General features: G+C 42.4%; 1 protein-coding gene across 2 annotated transcripts in view; it reads right to left on the minus strand.

Moving 5' to 3' along the window:
- The window catches only part of CGNL1 (cingulin like 1), a 173,787-nt gene that overhangs the window by 26,469 nt on the left and 126,392 nt on the right, over nt 1–20,926 (minus strand). For both annotated transcript variants that reach the window (XM_070469233.1, XM_070469234.1), the window contains exons 9-10: nt 9,725–9,931; nt 8,676–8,780 (exon numbers count right to left, since the gene is read on the minus strand). In XM_070469233.1, coding sequence (XP_070325334.1) covers nt 8,676–8,780; nt 9,725–9,931 — 312 coding nt within the window. The remainder of the gene's footprint in view (nt 1–8,675; nt 8,781–9,724; nt 9,932–20,926) is intronic.

Raw genomic sequence — 20,926 nt, forward strand, 5'->3', positions numbered from 1 at the left:
GGACGTTTCACCCCAAAACAATCAACTTCACCTTTTTCTCAAGTGCACATGGAACCTTCTCCAGAATAGATCACATCCTGGGCCATAAATCTAGTCTTGGTAAATTCAAAAAGATTGAAATCATTCCAGTCATCTTTTCTGACCACAGTGCAGTAAGATTAGATCTCAATTACAGGAAAAAAATTATTAAAAACTCAAACATATGGAGGCTAAACAACACACTTCTGAATAACCCACAAATCATAGAAGAAATCAAAAAAGAAATCAAAATATGCATAGAAATGAATGAAAATGAAAACACAACAACCCAAAACCTATGGGACACTGTAAAAGCAGTGCTAAGGGGAAGATTCATAGCATTACAGGCCTACCTCAAGAAACAAGAAAAAAGTCAAATAAATAACCTAACTCTACACCTAAAGCAACTAGAGGAGGAAGAAATGAAGAACCCCAGGGTTAGTAGAAGGAAAGAAATCTTAAAAATCAGGGCAGAAATAAATGCAAAAGAAACGAAAGAGACCATAGCAAAAATTAACAAAGCTAAAAGCTGTTTTTTTGAAAAAATAAACAAAATTGACAAACCATTAGCAAGACTCATTAAGAAACAAAGGGAGAAGAACCAAATTAACAAAATTAGAAATGAAAATGGAGAGATCACAACAGACAACACTGAAATACAAAGGATCATAAGAGACTACTACCAGCAGCTCTATGCCAATAAAATGGACAACTTGGAAGAAATGGACAAGTTCTTAGAGAAGTATAACTTTCCAAAAATGAATCAGGAAGAAATAGAAGATCTTAACAAAATGATCACAAGCAAGGAAATCGAAACTGTAATCAGAAATCTTCCAGCAAACAAAAGCCCAGGACCAGATGGCTTCACAGCTGAATCCTACCAAAAATTTAGAGAAGAGCTAACACCTATCTTACTCAAACTCTTCCAGAAAATTGCAGAAGAAGGTAAACTTCCAAACTCATTCTATAAGGCCACCATCACCCTAATTCCAAAACCAGACAAAGATGCCACAAAAAAAGAAAACTACAGGCCAATATCACTGATGAACATAGACGCAAAAATCCTTAACAAAATTCTAGCAAACAGAATCCAACAACATATTAAAAAAATCATTCATCATGACCAAGTGGGCTTTATCCCAGGAATGCAAGGATTCTTTAATATCCGCAAGTCAATCAATGTAATACACCACATTAACAAGTTGAAAGATAAAAACCATATGATTATCTCAATAGATGCAGAAAAAGCCTTTGACAAAATTCAACATCCATTTATGATTAAAACTCTCCAGAAAGCAGGAATAGAAGGAACATACCTCAACATAATAAAAGCTATATATGACAAACCCACAGCAAGCATCACCCTCAATGGTGAAAAATTGAAAGCATTTCCCCTGAAATCAGGAACAAGACAAGGGTGCCCACTCTCACCACTACTATTCAACATAGTTTTGGAAGTGTTGGCCACAGCAATCAGGGCAGAAAAAGAAGTAAAAGGAATCCAGATAGGAAAAGAAGAAGTGAAACTCTCTCTGTTTGCAGATGACATGATCCTCTACATAGAAAACCCTAAAGACTCTACCAGAAAATTACTAGAGCTAATCAATGAATACAGTAAAGTTGCAGGATATAAAATTAACACACAGAAATCTCTTGCATTCCTATACACTAACAATGAGAAAACAGAAAGAGATATTAAGGAAACAATACCATTCACCACTGCAACAAAAAGAATAAAATACTTAGGAGTATATCTACCTAAAGAAACAAAAGACCTATACATAGAAAACTATAAAACACTGATGAAAGAAATCAAAGAGGACACAAACAGATGGAGAAATATACCGTGTTCATGGATTGGAAGAATCAATATTGTCAAAATGGCTATACTACCCAAAGCAATCTATAGATTCAATGCAATCCCTATCAAACTACCAACGGTATTTTTCACAGAACTAGAACAAATAATTTCACAATTTGTATGGAAATACAAAAAACCTCGAATAGCCAAAGTAATCCTGAGAAAGAAGAATGGAACTGGAGGAATCAATCTGCCTGACTTCAGACTCTACTACAAAGCCACAGTCATCAAGACAGTATGGTACTGGCACAAAGACAGAAATATAGATCAATGGAACAGAATAGAAAGCCCAGAGATAAATCCAAGAACCTATGGTCACCTTATCTTCGACAAAGGAGGCAAGGATATACAATGGAAAAAAGATAACCTCTTTAACAAGTGGTGCTGGGAAAACTGGTCAACCACCTGTAAAAGAATGAAACTAGAACACTTTTTAACACCATACACAAAAATAAACTCAAAATGGATTAAAGATCTAAATGTAAGACCAGAAACTATAAAACTCCTAGAGGAGAACATAGGCAAAACACTCTCCGACATAAATCACAGCAGGATCCTCTATGACCCACATCCCAGAATTTCAGAAATAAAAGCAAAAATAAACAAATGGGACCTAATGAAACTTAAAAGCTTTTGCACAACAAAGGAAACTATAAGCAAGGTGAAAAGACAGCCCTCAGATTGGGAGAAAATAATAGCAAACGAAGCAACAGACAAAGGATTAATCTCAAAAATATACAAGCAACTCCTCCAGCTCAACTCCAGAAAAATAAATGACCTAATCAAAAAATGGGCCAAAGAACTCAACAGACATTTCTCCAAGGAAGACATACAGATGGCTAACAAACACATGAAAAGATGCTCAACATCACTCATTATCAGAGAAATGCAAACCAAAACCACAATGAGGTACCATTATACGCCAGTCAGGATGGCTGCTATCCAAAAGTCTACAAGCAATAAATGCTGGAGAGGGTGTGGAGAAAAGGGAACCCTCTTACACTGTTGGTGGGAATGCAAACTAGTACAGCCACTATGGAAAACAGTGTGGAGATTTCTTAAAAAGCTGGAAATAGAACTGCCATATGACCCAGCAATCCCACTTCTGGGCATACACACCAAGGAAACCAGATCTGAAAGAGACACGTGCACCCCAATGTTCATCGCAGCACTGTTTATAATAGCCAGGACATGGAAGCAACCCAGATGCCCATCAGCAGACGAATGGATGAGGAAGCTGTGGTACATATACACCATGGAATATTACTCAGCCATTAAAAAGAATTCATTTGAATCAGTTCTAATGAGATGGATGAAACTGGAGCCCATTATACAGAGTGAAGTAAGCCAGAAAGATAAAGACCATTACAGTATACTAACACATATATATGGACTTTAGAAAGATGGTAACGATAACCCTATATGCAAAACAGAAAAAGAGACTCAGATGTATAGAACAGACTTGTGGACTCTGGGAGAAGGCGAGGGTGGGATGTTTCAAGAGAACAGCATTGAACCATGTATATTATCTAGGGTGAAACAGATCACCAGCCCAGGTTGGGTACACGAGACAAGTGCTCGGGCCTGGTGCACTGGGAAGACCCAGAGGGATCGGGTGGAGAGGGAGGTGGGAGGGGGGACTGGGATGGGGAATACATGTAAATCCATGGCTAATTCATTTCAATGTATGACAAAAACTACTGTAATGATGTAAAGTAATTAGCCTCCAACTAATAAAAATAAATGGAAAAAAATAAAATAAAATAAAAAAATAGCTAAAAATGAAACTATAAGGAAAGAGAAATTGTCCCATGGGCCAAGATTCCACCTGGGTATGGGGGGTTATAATCAACAATCCCTGAGATGGACTCATATGCAGAAGACAAGGAATCTGGCAATCTATGGGCTGATAAGCCTGCTGGACAGAAGGTATGAGATGGAAGACACACTCATCAGGAAAAAGACAGATGAGTGGTTACTTAGTGAATCACACCAAATACTAGTACTTCTTACAAAATGTAACATCTTGGGTGCAGTATTTCCCCTGGGTTCCTCTGAGGCTCTCATCTCACAACATTATACAGACTGATGTCCTGTATGTAAAAAAAAGAACATGCAATTCTAAAAGCAAGAAAAAAATCCTCAAGTGTCTTAGGAACACTATAGTAGCTTCTTTAAATGGCTAAGAATGAAAGGCTGTGGCATAAGGATATCATGAAGGGGCACAGCTCACAATAGCAGAGCATAACCCAAACACAGCTAGATCGTAAGAAAAATGGCATCAGGCGTTGAGGGCTGAATGTGAGTCAGTACAGGTGCTGTTTGGGACCTACTCAAGTCTGTGTCCCTGCAGAGGCTGTATAAGGACAATGGTTATATTTGTACAGTGCTTAACAGGTTACAAGCTGCAGTCACATGCAGGAACTCAGGCATTTTGAAATCACAAAGCACTTCAGGCGCTCCTGGTTTGCAAAGCTTTGGAACAGATCCATTGGCCAGCCATACAGCCTGGGGCCAAAAAGCCACCTGTGGAGGACTGTGCTCAGAGAAACAAGCCAGCACAGCCAGGCCACTGCAGTTAATTGCTGCAGGGAACCAACGTCAACAAAAGCAGTTGGGGAGAGCGGACAGGAGGAGGAAGGGAGCTGGGAGTTCAGTGCAGGGCAATCAGCAGGACTGAGAGCCGCCATGATCAGCATGGCGCACACCAGACGGAGGGTCAGCCCTGGGCCTCATGTCTGTGGCTAATGTAGTGCGTCGAGAGCAAGGGGCAGCACACAGGGCATGGTAAATGAGGAACGGTTCCTCTGTGTGGGAGCAAACTCTCAGGAACAGGCATCTCAGAATGTCAATTCTTGGAAAACAACAAATATACAGGGATACCAGCTTCCCTGGTGGCTCTGTGGTAAAGAGTCTGCCTGCCAATGCAGGAGATGCAGCTTCGATCCCTGGGTCAGGAACAACCCCTGGCAAAGGGAATGGCAACCCACTCCAGTGTTCTTGCCTGGAGAATCCCATGGACAGAGAAGCCTGGAGAGCTACAGTCCATGAAGCTGCGAAAGAGTCAGATACAACTTAGTGACTAAACCACCACTCACAGAGGGACATCATCACCTTCCAGTAGAACTGCCAGGATACAACTCAACCCCTACCCCTACAGCCCCTCTTTCTTCCTTTTGGATCCCAAATCTCAGGGGCTCCAGGCCAAAAGACAAGCCAGCCTCGGCTTCATTCAACTCCCACACGGTGAGAGCTCTTCTGCTTTACCTTTGACTCAGGATGGGTTCTGCTACCAACACCCACTTCCCTGGCCCAAGTTCTGCTCTCCTGTGCTACTGGAGACTCCTGAGACTCAAACAACCTAAGCTGAGCTTGGCCAACACACCCCGTCCCAACTTTAACACATACACATTTGCCTAGAAGAATAATTTTGCTAAATCATTTTTAAAATATTTCTTGCATGCTTGCCTCTATTGCATGGCAGTAAGATCTATAAAGGCAAGGAATAGATTTTTTATCTGAGTATGTCTCATAGTCCAGATTCACTATTAGGCACAGGATAAAAAAACTCTGTGGTTGCAAATTAACGCCTATCCCCAAAAGTGATCTAAAGATTTCTTATATTAGAATCACCAAGCAAGAGTGGTAGATTCCTTATGTAAAATGCAGAATATAGCCCTTTCTGATGGAATCACAACTTTTCTTAGAGTGGAGCCCACACATTAGAATTTGAAAGTTTTACCCAGATATTCTGATATACTCAAAAGTTCAGAAATGCTGTTCAAACAATGCTCTGCCTCTTCAGAGATTCAAGAAATAGGTTCTAATAAGTCACTGCTGAGAAAATATGTCCCAAATTCACATGAAAAACAGCAAACTTGGCAACTTTGCATTTAGGAGTTAGGTGTGAAATGCTCTATAGCTATAGTGACTACATTTCCAAGACCAGCCATACAACTCTCTTGACTAACACTGGGACAAAATTTGAGGAAAATCTGTGAGTGAAGAATCCAGAACACAAGGCTGGTAGATGTACAGTGAGTGCCCGTGAGGTTGGGGACCATTATCTCAGTGGATGCAAAGCCTCTTACTGTATGGCTGAGCAAGGCCTCCATCAGTCCGTATTAACAATAACTACGTGGCAGGGGAGCAGAGGGCTTAAGGGAATGGGACGCTTGATCAGAAAGCACTGGATCTCAGAGCCCTTGACACATGTTACCTGTGGACTGTGACGAGCGTGGCGGCTTTCTTCTGTGGTCACAGTACACAGAAGTCTGCTGGGGTGGGAGGTACAGGCAAACAGAACATACATCATCATCCTTCCCCGAAGAAAAGCCCTTTCTCAAGGTAATCAGAGACAGCTTTGTCATGAACGCAGTTTAAACAGGTCTACACAGCAGCCCAATCCTCAACCAAGCAGTTGGGCTGAAGTAAACCAAGAATGGCATCCCCTTTAAGAACTCCGACTCTGACTGAGCCAGAATAAACTAGACCTAAGTTCACAAGGTCTTCACCTACAATGTCAAGAAATATATTTATCATACATGAAGATGCAGCAGATTGTTAAAGGCACAAAAATTTTGAAATATAAAATGCTTATGTGGGAAAAAAAAAAAGTTACTCTCTCCTCTCCCTCTAAGGGTTAAGCTCCCTTTTGATTGTCAGGTTTGGTAGAAGCATGCAGAAAGAACTAAAGGAATGACTGTTTGGTCCCCAAATTGAGAAAAAGCAAAGTAGTTTTGAGTGATGGTGTGTTTTCCATAGCACTACTTTTGAAACAAGATAATTCAGATAACGATGGTGACACTGTCGGACCCTCTTAAAATTCCTGCCAGATTATGTTGCCAGTGGTTAGCATAGCCACATACTGCCTGAAGCAGTCTCACCATCTCAACACCACTGGGAAAACAGGCCTGAACAAAAATGATACGTCAGGGATAATTTTGAAGGCAGGGATGGAGACCTGGAGGTAGAGGCCAGCAGGGATCACATTAAGATCTTCAGACCTTGAGGCCATCATCTGTTCTCTCTACTGAATTAGCTGTGAGCTGCAGATTCACAGCTGGTGAACCACCTCCTTCTGTGTGAAAGTTTCTGGTTTGATCAAAGGATGATAAAGACAGAGCCTGTGACAGTTTTACCCATTGCCTGGTGTGGATGTGACACAAAAGTGCAGATTTTTGCCCCTATAGAATACAAATGTTTTTCCTCTCTTTCTGTCCCCAACAAGCTCAGAGATGTAAGCCCCGCACTTTGCTGCTGGATTGTAGCCACTCATAAGCCTTAAACAGCATCGTAGGGCAACTGCCGTTCACACAAAATCAACCAAACAAGAGTTAATAACAAAGATCTAGATTAATAAAGAAAGAAAAAGAAATCCAAAGCTAAGACACCAAAATGAAGAAAATACAGGACTTTACTGCATGCAAAAACAAGGTCTCTGTTCAAAGCCAAAGAGAAGGTGCAGATTTGGGGATGAGGGCTCCTGAGTTGTGGCTGACCTGAGTGAACCCCGGTACACACTCCTCTAGCCCTGAGGAGATGATGCTGTATATGAAAGGAAAGCTGCAATTAGGCATTTACAAATATAAATCCTGACTCAGCTCCTGACACTTTTCATGTGCCCCTCCCTCATCCTCCCTTACAGACACACAAGTCCTAAGGAAACACTTTAACAGACTCCTCTAAGACAGCTGCTCAAAAACAACTGGCTTTTACCTCCTCAGAAACTCACCTGAGGGATGCATGATGCTGCTGGTTCTTTAAAACTCCAGAGCAGGTAGAAGGAAGGACATACCTGGATCACACTGAGGTCACTGTGCAAAGTCTATTCAGAACCTCAGTGCAGACTTTGTTTTTTTTTTTTTCTTTTTTTTAAAGAACATACTTCAAACATCTTTCTAACCTTCAAATGGGAAAAACTAATTTTCTAAGAATCTGCTGATTTTGAATAGAGATAGATATCCAGTTTCAAAGAAATGACTTCCTCGGGCTTCGTTTAATAGCCCTTTTGAAGGACTCTGCTTTGAGGCATCTATTTGCCCAGAGGAGAGAGGAAATCAGCTTCTGCCACAGAGCGACTCCACAGAGCCCTGGGGACTGATTCTGTTGGCCTTCTCAAACAGATCATATTTTATCTTTGGAAAGCTGTCAGGCTCTTCCATGTCTGGAGGACTTCTCAGCCCCAGCACTACTGACATCTGGGTGCTTCACAGCTGTGGGGGCGTCCTGGGCTGTGTAAGATAGGGAGCAGCAGCCCTGGCCTCCACCCATGAGATGCCAGTAGCATCCCCCCATCTGTGGCAACCAACATCTCCAGACATTGCTGACTGTCCCCCAGGTTAAAAGACACCAGTCTAGGGGTTTCCCTGGTGGCCCGATGGTAAAGAATCCGCCTGCCAATGCAGGAGACACAAGTTCGATCCCTGATCCTGGAAGATCCCACATGTCGCAGAGCAACGAAGCCCCGTGCTCCACAACTATTGAGCTCGCTCTCTAAAGCCCAGGAGCCACAACTACTGAAGCCCATGAGTCCTAGCTCCTATGCTCCGCAACAAGAGAAGCCACTGCAATGACAAGACACAACTAGAGAAGAGCCCATGCAGCAACAAAGACCCAGCAGCCAAAACCAAATAAATGAATGAATAAAAAGAACCACTGGCTTATACAGACAGTTGGAAGTCCATGCCGGTTATTATGGAAGGAGCAGCCTGGAAGGACAGGACCAGTGGCGACCCGGACATGTCCCTACTTGTCGAGCTTCCTCTGTGGGGGGATAAGGGCCCTCAATGTTTACCTGAGCCTCTTCCAGCTCAGTCTGCAAGGCCCTTTTGGCTGACGTGGCTTCTTTCTCTTCCTTTCTTGCATGCAGAAGGGCCTCTTCTAATTGCCGAGTTTCTCCCTACAAAGAAACACGGGGTTAATGCACACTCAGATGGGTGCTGTACCTACAAAGCTGACTCAGCAGCATGACAGGCAGGCGGGGATATCCACAAACACAGCCGGCAGGGGCTGCGGTCTCCATGCACCTGTCATGGGCCCACAACAGCACAAAACAGATGTGTGTGCCTGTCTGCAGTGCCATTCTTAACCAGAAATGAACATCCAATCCAGTCATCTGAGATGATCTGGGGGGAAATACAGATATCCACCCTCAGCACAGGAGCGTCAGCAATAACATTGAATGAACTCAAGTATGAATCAACTCAATACTCAAGTACTGAACGAACTCAAGCACACAGTCTGAGAAAAAGCTTTTCAGGTGATTTTAACAGTGACCCTTTGGGAAACTTCTGTTAGAATACACCTCCCATCACGTCTCTTTTGTCTGTATCTTTTGTCAGCTGCCATTTCTCGCAGCTATCAGTGCGTGTCTCTTGCTAATGGCCTCCCACTGCTAGAGATCTGGAAAACCAGATAACGGGTTTGATAAAACTTGCGTGACCTCAAAAACAATCAACCAACTGCTAATAAAAAAAGAAAAAAACAGTCACGAGTGAGAGTGGGCCTGATGGAAGGGTTAAGATGCCCTTTTGGGGTGTCTGGAGGCCTCTGCTCAGTGTGAAAAGATTGAGCACACATGATGTCTGGGCGAACGGGGACCCCTGTGCCTGCACCTGAGCTCCCCAGGCCAACTCCAGCAGACCTGTTCCAGGTCTCTTCCAAAGCCATCTCCCATTTGTACCATGCACAGAGGAACAAAAGCAATGGTTTACAGAGAGGCGGTCACAGCCACCTTTCCTACGTGATTATGATAATAAATCCCTTTCAGCTTCTCAAGTCACTCACACAGGGAAGCAGGATCCGTGGCTGCCGAGCCCAAGCTGGGGGCCCAGCAAGCCTCACCTCGCACTTCTTGAGTGTCTCCTTTGCTTTGGCCTCATCATCTTGAAGGTCAGCAAGCTGCCTCTGCAGCCGAGCCACAGTGCGCTCCAGCTCTTCCACACTCCCCCGCAGCTCCTCGTTCTCCTCCTGCAGCGCCTTCACACGCATCTCTGCCCCCAGCTGGGTTTGCTCTGCAGTACTGCTCCGACTGGCCAGGACCTCGACATTCTGGTAAAGACATGGAACAGGTGAGCATGGGAACCACAGTCAAGGCCCAGCCCCAGCTTCAAGGATGGCTGACATTTCTTAAAAACCCACTACGTGCCGGGCACCATGCTAAGCCAGGGATTGGCACCCAACAGCCTACAGGTCCAGCCCACCACCTGTTATTAAAACTAAAGTGTCAGGAATTCCCTGGCGGTCCAGTGGTTAAGACTCTATGCTTCCAATGCAGGGGATGCAAGTTCGATGCCTGCTTGGGGAACTAAGATCCTACATGCCACAGAGCAACTAAGCAACTAACTAAGCCCATGCTGCAACTACTCAGCGTGTGCCCCCTGGAGTCAGAGCACTGCAACTAGAGAAAGCTCATGCACTGCAACAAAGATCCTGCATGGTACAACTAAGAACCAATGCAGCCAAATACACAAATATAATTTTAAAATAAATCAAGCATTACTGGAACTCTGCAACATCCATTTGGGGACATACTATCTATGGCCACTTTTGTGGTACAATAGCTGTGTCAGGACTTGGAGCCAAAGTTAAAAATATTTATTATCTAGCTGTTTATAGAAAAGTTTTGCCAAACCATGCCAGTGTCCTTGACATGAAATTTCAACCTTTTAACAACTCTAGGAGGTGGTTACTACCCTTTTTTTTGGCTTCACTGGGTCTTCGTTGTGTGCGGGCTTTCTCTAGCTGTGGCAAGTGGGGGCTACCTTCTAGTTGTGCTGAGCAGGCTTCTTATTGCAGTGGCTTCTCCTGTTGTGCAGAGCACAGACTCTAGAGCATGTGGGTTTCAGAAGTTTTGGCTTGTGGGCTTAGGTGCCCCACAGCATGTGGAATCTTCCCAGACCAGGGGTCAAACCCATGTCTCCTGCATTAGCAGGCAGATTCTTAGCCAATGGACCACCAGGAAAGACCAAGTGGTTAAAAAGACAAACTGGCACTTGGGTAGACTGAGGAACTTGTCCAAGTTCATGTAGGAGGAAATGTATTCAGGCAGAACAAATCCAGAACCTAGTCTTATAACCACCAATGAGTTCATTTTCCTGATTTCTAATCATGTACAGCTCTTGAAGAAGAGTAATTTCTGCTTGTAAGTTTTTTTTTTAATGTCTAACATAAAATGGAAATTAAAATATGCTTAAATATGATATAGTTCATTGTGCAAACTCTTAGGTACTATCATCTGAAGATGAGAATGTGCAGCACACAATCCATAACTGAAAGGAATGGCAACAATTACAGAATGATTAGTTAATTTCAGATATCACATGGGCTTTTTTTTTTTTTTTCATTTATTTTTATTAGTTGGAGGCTAATTACTTTACATCATTACAGTAGTTTTTGCTATACATTGAAATGAATTAGCCATGGATTTACATGTATTCCCCATCCCAGTCCCCCTCTCCCACCTCCCTCTCCACCCGATCCCTCTGGGTCTTCCCAGTGCACCAGGCCCGAGCACTTGTCTCATGTACCCAACCTGGGCTAGTTATCTGTTTCACCCTAGATAATATACATGTTTCAATGCTGTTCTCTTGAAACATCCCACCCTCGCCTTCTCCCAGAGTCCACAAGTCTGTTGTATACATCTGAGTCTCTTTTTCTGTTTTGCATATAGGGTTATCGTTACCATCTTTCTAAAGTCCATATATATCACATGGGCTTTTATTTTTTGGCTTCTTAAAAGTCACACATCTGGAGTGTGACGTCAAGCGGGCCTTAGAAAGCATTACTATGAAGAAAGCTAGTGGAGGTGATGGAAATCCAGCTGAGCTATTCAAAATCCTAAAAGATAACGCTGTTAAAAGTGCTACACTCAACATGTTAGCAAATTTGGGACACTCAACACTGGTCAAAAGACTGGAAAAGGTCAGTTTTCATTCCAATCCCAAAGAAGGGCAGTGCCAAAGAATGTTCAAACTACTGGACAATTGTGTTCATTTCACATGCTAGTAAGGTTATGCTCAAAATCCTTCAAGTTAGGTCTTCAACAGGACATGAATCAAGACCCTGGTGATGTGCAGGCTGGGTTTAGAAAAGACAGAGGAACCAGAGATCAAATTGCCAACATTCACTGAATCATAGAAAGGGCAAGGGAATTCCAGAAAAATTATCTACTTCCACTTCATTGACTACGCTAAGTGTTTAACTGTGTGGATCACAACAAACTGTGGAGAATTCTTCAAGAGATGAGAATACCAGATCACCTTACCTGCCTCTTGAGAAACCTGTATGCAGGTCAAGAAGCAATAGATTCAGACATGGAACAACAGACCGGTTCAAAATTGGGAAAGGAGAATGAGACGGCTATACACTGTAGCCCTGCTAATTTAACTTCTATGCAGAGTATGTGAAATGCCAAGCTGGATGGCTCACAGGCTGGAATCAAAATTGCCAGGAGAAATATCAACAACCTCAGATATGCAGACGATATCACTCTAATGGCAGAAAGTGAAGAGGAACTGAAGAGCCTCTTGATAAGAGTGAAAGAGGAGAGTGAAAGAGCTGGCTTGAAACTCAACATTAAAAAAAAAAAAAAAAAAAAAAAACACTGAGGTCATGGCACCCACTCCCATCACTTCATGACAAACAGAAGGGAAAAAGTGGAAGCAGTGACAGATTTAATTTTCTTGGTCTCCAAAATCACTGCAGACAGTAACTGAAGCCATGAAATTAAAAAATGCTTGCTCCTAGGAAAGAAGGCTATGACAAACCTAGATAGCTTAATAAAAAGCAGAGACATCACTTTGCCACAAAGGTCCATATAGTCAAAGCTATGTTCTTCCAGTAGTCATGTATGGATGTGAAAGTTGGACCATAAAGAAGATTGGGCAATGAAGAATTGATGCTTTCAAATTGTGGTGCTAGAGAAGACTCTTAAGAGTTCCTTGGACTGCAAGAAGATCAAAGCAGTCAATCTTAAAGAAAATCAACCCTGAATATTCACTGGAAGAACTGATGCTGAAGCTGAAGTTCCAATACTTTGGCCACCTGATGCAAAGAGCTGACTCACTGGAAGAGACCCTGATGCTGGGAAAGACTGAGGGCAAGAGGAGAAGGGAGCAACAGAGGATGAGACAGTCAGATGGCATCACAGAGTCAACAGACATGAGTTTGAGCAAACTCTGGGAGATAGTAAAGGACAGGAAGTGCTGCAGTTCATGGGGTCGCAAAGAGTTGGACAAGACTTAGCGAATGAACAGCAACAGCCCTAACTTTTCCATCAAGAGATAAGAGACTACAAAGATACAGTTAGCAAGTGGTACTTGCTAAGGATAAACGTGTAGTTCAATGGCAAAGAAGTAACAGTTTAAAAATCAACCTGTCCATTGATTCTCAACAAGCCAAGCCAAAAGCAAAAGAATGAGGTTAGATCCCTTCCTTACACCACACATAAAAATTAACTCAAAATGGATCAGATACCTAAATGTAAGATCTAAAACTATAAATCTCTTCTAAAAGAAAACACTGGAGTAAATATCATGAGCTTGAGTTATGTAAGGCTTCTAAGATACAATATCAAAACACAATTTAAAAAAATAGATAAATTAGATCTTATCAAAATAAAAAACTTTCATGCTAATGATAACAAGAAGTTGAAAAGATAATCCACAATAAGAGAAAATATTTACAAATCATATATCTGATAAACAACTCATATTTAAAATACATAAAGAAATGTTCAACTCAATAAAAAGACAACCCAATTTTTTTAATGACCAAAGGATCTGAGCAGACATCCTTCAAAGAATATATATATATATATATATATTTCACATATATATATATATATATATATATATGAAAGAAAAAATGAATGTTAGTCACACAGTCATGTCCAACTCTGCAATCCCATGGACTGTAGCCTGCCCACTCCGCTGTCCATGGACTTCTCCAGGCAACAATACTGGAGTGGGTTGCCATTTCCCTCTCCATGGGGTCTTCCCGACTTGAGAATCAAACTTTTTCCCCGTTTAAGAAAAGAAATTTATTTTTAAATGCTTAGTGGGGAGGCAGAGACTGAGTTCTGGTTTACTGATATAACTCCGAAGAGAACTTCAATTTGCTAGCATAAATTTTCACTCCACTCTCAAGCTTCTAAACAGTTCCTGAAGTCCAACAAGTACATGAGAAGATCCTCAATATCATTAGCTATTAGGGAAATGCAAATCAAAACCATAATGAGTCACTTCACACCCACTAGGATGGCAATAATCAAAGAGTCAGATAATAGGGACTTCCCTGGTGGTCTAGTGGTTAAGACTCTCTTCTTCCAATGCAGAGGGTGGGAATTCAATCCCTAGTTGGGGAACTAAGATCCTACATGTCATGCTCTGAGGCTAAAAATGAATAAAATTATTTAAAAAAAAGATAATAGCTAATGGTGGGGAGGATAAAGAGAAATCAGAACCCTCATATGAGGCTGGTGAGAATGTAAAATGGTGTGGTCACTTTGGAAAACAGTTTCAAAAAATGCTCAAAATTTTAAAGGGTTATCATAAGACCCAGCAATTCCACTCCTATATATACACCTAAGAGAAATGAAAGCACATGGCCACATAAAAACTTGTGCAACAACTCCACAATAGTATTGTTCATGGTAGCCAAAAAGTGGAAACCTAAATATTCATCAACTGTCATGACCATGACAATGTGCGTTCACTCAATCATGGGCAACTTTTTGCAACCCCATGGACTATAGCCCACCAGGCTCCTCTGTTCATGGAATTTTCCAGGTAAGAATACTGGAGAGGGTTGCTTCTCCATGGGATTTTCCCGACCCGGGATCAAACCCATGCCTCTTGAGTCTTCTACATTGGCAGGCAGTTCTTTGCCAGCTGAGCCATGGTCTGTCCCTATGATGGAATATTATTTGGTCCTAAAAAGGAATAAAGTACTTATACATGCTACAACATGGATGAAGCTTGAAAACATTATGCTAAGTCAAAGAAGTCATTCATAAAAGGCCATATATGAACACTGATATAAAATGTCCACAATAGACAATTATATAGAGATGGAAAAATCAGTAAGTGGTTGCCTAGGACTGAGAGCAATGAGAAGACTGGGAAATGACACAAAAAGAGTACAGGATTTGGAACTAAAATATACACACTATATAAAACAAATAACCAATAGGGACATACTATACAACACAGGTAACTATACGAAATATTTTTAACAATCTACAATGGAAAAGAATCTAAAATAGAATATAACTGAATCACTGTGCTGTACACCTGAAGCTAACACGATATTGTAAAAACACTAATTCAACAAAGATTTTTAAAAGTCATGATATGGTGCACAGGAAGTTAAATACTACATAGCATATGATTCCATTTACTATTTTAAAATTATATATATATATATATATATATATATATATATATAAAATCTGTTTTTAAAAAGTACAGGGTTTTGTTTTGGGTTGATGAAAACATTCTAAAATTAGAGCGATGGTTGTAGAACTCTGTAAACATGCTAAAAGCCAATTTTGCAGTTTAAATAGTCAAATCATATGCTAAGTATCTCAATACAGCTGATTTTCAAAAAGAGGAAAAACAGGATGAAGGAAACCTAGAGACTGAGTCTGCCAGAGGGCGTGGAGGATCTGAGGTCTTCTGAGGTATCAGTGAGAACAAGAGACTAAAGATCTTTGCCTAAATCTTCTGGTAAAGGCAAGAACACATCCACGTGCAGTCAGTGACCTTCCATTCCCTCAGAAATCTCAGGAAGAGCAAGGATACTGAAAACCAGACCTGGTTTAAGCTGGATTTGGGCATATCTGGCACCCTGATATGCTAGATAAAGGAAAGGACCCTATGCTGTACTTTGATGTTTAGATTTCGTTCTTTTCTTTGTTTGAAAGCTGCAGGTCACATCCTGAGTCCATTCATTCATCTCGGGAGGATAGACCAGGCAGGACTTGGCATCTGGTGGCAGGGTCTGCCCCAATCCCAACTCTCACGTTCACAGGCTGAGTGTGACTCTATGGGAGCATGTATGTGTTGAGGTGCTTTGTCCTGTTTTGACTATTTGTAAAATGATAATGTGTTTTGCTTTACATCTCTGTAGTGTGGCAAACCACATTATGCATACAAATAAATTTAACTTACACCTCCCTTGGCAAGACTTTTCACAGCCACTCCCGTTTCTGTCCCCAGTCTACTACCACACCACCAGTCCACGATTTCATATAAAGTCCACAGGATAAGATTGCTTTTCCTGAAACCAAACCTAATTCACTTATGGCAGTGCTGGAATCTGGAAGAATAAAAATCATATCCCTTTATTCAAGGCAAGTTCTACATGCAAATTCTTCTCCATGACTTCCCAGCAAAGAGACTCCAAAAGGTCTTCCAACTCTGAACTCTCATCTATGCAGATCTTTTCCAAACACTTCAGTCTGTATCTCATGACCGTGTCAAAGGCAGGAGAACTCTACCAGGACCAGAGTCAGTAAAGATCTACTTTGACAGGTCACTGGGGACAAACACTGCTGACCTCACTGAATTAACTAATTGCCAATACTTTGTTTCTGTGATTCTTTGAACTTAAGTGTTGGATGTCACAGCAAAACCAGGGAGGATGTTCTATCATGTGTGTGTGTGCTCAGCTGTGTCCGACTCTTTTGCAATCCCACAGACTGTAGTCCACCAAGTCTCCTCTGTCCACAGAATTTTCCAGACAAGAATACTGGAGTGAGTTGCCATTTCCTCCTTCAAGGGAAGCTCCCAAACCAGGGATTGAACTCACATCTCTTGCACACAGTTCGTAAACGATTCATTTAGCTACATCATATGCTCTATGTAATATCTATTTGTAAAAAATATCACATGGATTTGTCTTTTAATATCTTACCTATTATTCATTCAGACAAGCCTTCAGAAATAGTTAACAAATATCAACTCTAAGTCCACTTCAAAAGATTGGCAACACTACATTAGGCCATCACCACAAAGGCAAAAATAGCAGATGTTCTCTTGTTTTTCAAGGTTGGACCATCCCTTAAAAATGCCTGGGAGCATTTCTTCACCTATCAGGCAGCCAAGGTCGGACAACACATTGTGTGGTGGTGTAAGGAGCAGGTTCCCTCATCCACAGCTGCTGGGACTAGAAACTGGGATGAGCTACTGTCACCTGGAGGGTGACTCAGTAGCATCCATCAGGAATATAACGTACCTTTCCTTTGACCCAGCAGCTTCTCTTCTAGCACTTACCCTACAAGTGTGTAAAATGACATATAAACAGGATTATCAATAGCAGCACTATAATACTGACAGATTGAAAATAACTAAATGCCGATCAATCAGGCACTTGTTGTATAAGTTACATCAGTTCAATGATAGCCCATGCAGCTGGGGGAAGAAAAGGTGGCGGGGCGGGGAGGGGGGGGAGGGTGGGAAATAAGATTTTATGAGGAAAATACAATGCACAGACTCGTATACATGGTGTGCTTCTGTCTGTATAAAGAAGACTCTTGAGATTCCCTTGGACTGCAAGAAGATCAAACCAGCCAACCCTAAAGGAAATCAATCCTGAATATTCATTGGAAGGACTGATGTTAAAGATGAAGCTCCAATACTTTGGCCACCTGATGTGAAAAGCCAACTCATTGGAAAAGACCCTGATGCTGAGAAAGACTGAGGGCAGGAAAAGGGGGCCATGGAGGATGAGATGGTTAGATGGCATCACCAACTCAATGGACATGAGTTAATGGACATGGACATGGACAAACTCTGAGAGACAGTGAAAGACAGGGAAGCCTGGCGTGCTGCAGTTCATGGGGTCGCAAGAAGTCAGACATGACTTAGTTACTGAATGAAAAAAAAGGGGGGGTAAATAAGTATTTACTGGGTTCCACAAGAAACTGGTGACTCTGGCTAGCTATAAAGAAGGGAACTGGAGCTATGAAAAAAGAGAGAGGTAATCCATTGCAACTCTTCTTATAACTTTTAAATTGTGAACTCTGGAAATTCAAGAAATATTTTTAAATGTTTAAATAAACAACTTTTGTTAAAAAGACTAACAATGGCCATAGGCACTTGGAGGACAAGTACCTCCGCAGTCCAGTTCTCACCTCCTCCAGCCTCCAGAAAACCCTCTCCCAGCAAATTCTCAGATACCTCCAGGCCATGAAAGATTGCGGAGCAGGAGCCGGGAGCAGCTGTACAAACAGGGCAGAGCGCCAGCTCTCCCACGCTGGTTTACATAGTTAAGAAATTCCTTTTCACCACATAGAGCTGGGAGAGTGGAAAAGGCCCACGTGGCCCAGGACTTGCACTTACATGAGTGCTTCTCCAAATTTTCCACCCCAGCAACCCCAGGGCAGAGAAGTCCAACCTGGGGTGATGAGAGACACCTGAGGGAGGCAGAGAACTGTGTCTAAGGCGTGGCTTTCTCCATCCAAAAGGCATGGGCAATATGCAGTCGACACGGTGACTTTCATTCTACTCCATGTCTCTTTATATTGAGACACTGAGTTCTCGGTGTTCAGGAAGACAGGCCACTTCTCCCCTGTAGTCATGGCAAGCACTCTCCTCCGCACCCAGCACGCATACACATATCTCAGTCTGAATAACACAGACATAAATCATCTCAAGAATGCAATGCTCAATATATGGAATTTAGAAAGATGGTAATGATAACCCTATATGCAAAACAGAAAAAGAGACACAGATGTACAGAACAGACTTTTGGACTCTGTGGGAGAAGGCAAGGGTGGGATGTTTCGAGAGAACAACATCGAAACATGTATATTATCAAGGGTGAAACAGATCACCAGCCCAGGTTGGATGCATGAGACAAGTGCTTGGGGCTGGTGCACTGGAAAGACCCAGAGGGATTGGGTGGAGAGAGAGGTGGGAGGGGGGATCGGGATGGGGAATACATGTAAAAGAAGAAAAAAAAAAATTTGCTTCAAAATGTCAAAAAAAAAAAAAAGAATGCAATGCTGTTTTAACTCTAAAAATGGGCATCTAGAAATGTACAAGATGGAGCTGAGGTTTCTGCAGTGAATCGACCAGATTAGACTCAAATCCAGGCTGTGTCTCTTCCTGGGCCCTTTCACTGGGCCTGGCCTCCTAGAGCCTTAGTTTCCTCATTTGTAGAAGAGGGATGGGGATAACTACCTACACTACTGTAAGTAGCTAGTAAAACTAAGCAATGGCTCCTGTGGCTGCCAAGACACAAACCAAGCCAACGAAACCCATATTTATTTCTCACAAGGTCAGGACTTTGTGCAGCTGAACTACTGTGGTTCTAAATCAAACCTGGCTTCAGACTCTAACTTGTCCATTTTTACCAGCTCAATATCATGCCTAGATTTCTCAAAAGAGAGAAACAAGATCTTTTAACAGACTTTCAAGTGCAACTGTACTGCACAAATTACATGACCCCTTATTTTAAGGGCAAATCAGGTTTCTTGGTTGGCTAATTCATTAAAAATTTAGCCCCATTTCCCAATCAAGGATGCTCTGGCAAACCGATGGCAACTAAGAAAATTCTCCCAAACAGACAAGCAGCATGTTTCAACGTGCAACTCAGCAAATTCAGCTGAATTTTCCCTACTTCTAAAATAGTTGACTTTTAACCATAAGCTCTAATTACTGATTTAAAGGCGCGGGGGGGGGGGGGGGGGCGGTGGTGGTTGGAGGAGGAATATTTAATTGTTATCATACGCACACATACACAAACAGCAAAGCCCCAGTCTTTGCCTGGTACCACCATTCATTGCAAATAATGACTTGCATACAAGCTGGCACGTTTTCATGTGTTAACACACACATTTAGAAACATTCACACTGTCACCTAGGGACAGGGGAAGCTTTTATCCATGATGAGCATAAAACTCCCCAACAGCACCACAAATAGCCATGTCTGGGTGTTTTTCCTGACCCAAAGGTGCTGATGCACCGCAGAAGTACACACCAGACACCTGGGACAGGCCCGCTCCTGATGGATAATAAATAATCCGGTAAGGCGAGGCCCTCCTGGCTTGTCCTAATACAGACCCAACACACATGACATCAGATTTTACTAATTAACAAGGCCTCTTCCACAGCCAGTTTTTGTTTCTTTTCTGTTTTCCTTTTTTTGCTGAACGAGGGAAAACAGCTGAGGCGTGGAGGCTGCAAGTCCAGAGACTGGAACGCGGCTCACTGGTTCCACGTCACCAGCCTCCCCACTTCAGTGAGTGAGGTCGCAGGGGCTCAGCTGATGGGTCCTCAAAGTGTCCTTGAGGCCGAGTCATCTGCTGGGAGGTCCCCACCTTTCCACATCACGGCTGTGGACATCAGTTTCATGTCCACAGTGAGGACCTGGGTCACAAGTGATGAGTCCTTTTGTCACTCTGAATGTGTGGAGAACCAAGTCCCCTGGGTTATGGCAGCAGCTTTCCCCCACCTGAGCAACAGTAAACTACTGAGGAAAAGAAATAGCATCTGTTTTAATCATAAGCTGCGCATTTCATCTCTTTCCCTAGATGTATATATGAAAGTCACTGGCATGAGGCTTCTAGGCCAGGGCTTCTCACATTTCAATAGTACAGGACTCTCTTGGGGAATTCTTAAATCCTCATTCTGACTCAGGAAGAATGCAGGCCTGGGCTCTGTATTTCTAACAAACTCTGAGGCAGTGCCAGCGAGGCCAGTCTCTGGGTCCCACTCTGAGGAGTGAGGTCCAGGCTGAGGAAACCTCAAGGCTCTCTAGCAGACATTCACAGCTCAGGTCCCCACTTTCCACATCCCTTTATGCTTCCTGGAATCACTCCAGGGCCTGGGATGGGGTATCAGGTAGCTTGGGTGCCACTGCAGATGTGCAGTCAGCTTACACTGTGACCTAGGCAAACCCTGAACTCAGTTCACATCCTTAAAGAAAGCATAATAGGTAATACTTGCTCTAAACGGGTCAGAAACCACCACTCCCCAAAAGAGAGATATGAGAGCTTCAAAAAGCTGAGATCCCTGCAATAATATAAAGTGATGGGGA

This window comes from Odocoileus virginianus, chromosome 6 (genome assembly GCF_023699985.2).
Source record: "Odocoileus virginianus isolate 20LAN1187 ecotype Illinois chromosome 6, Ovbor_1.2, whole genome shotgun sequence".
In the NCBI taxonomy this organism is placed as follows: Eukaryota; Metazoa; Chordata; class Mammalia; order Artiodactyla; family Cervidae; genus Odocoileus; species Odocoileus virginianus.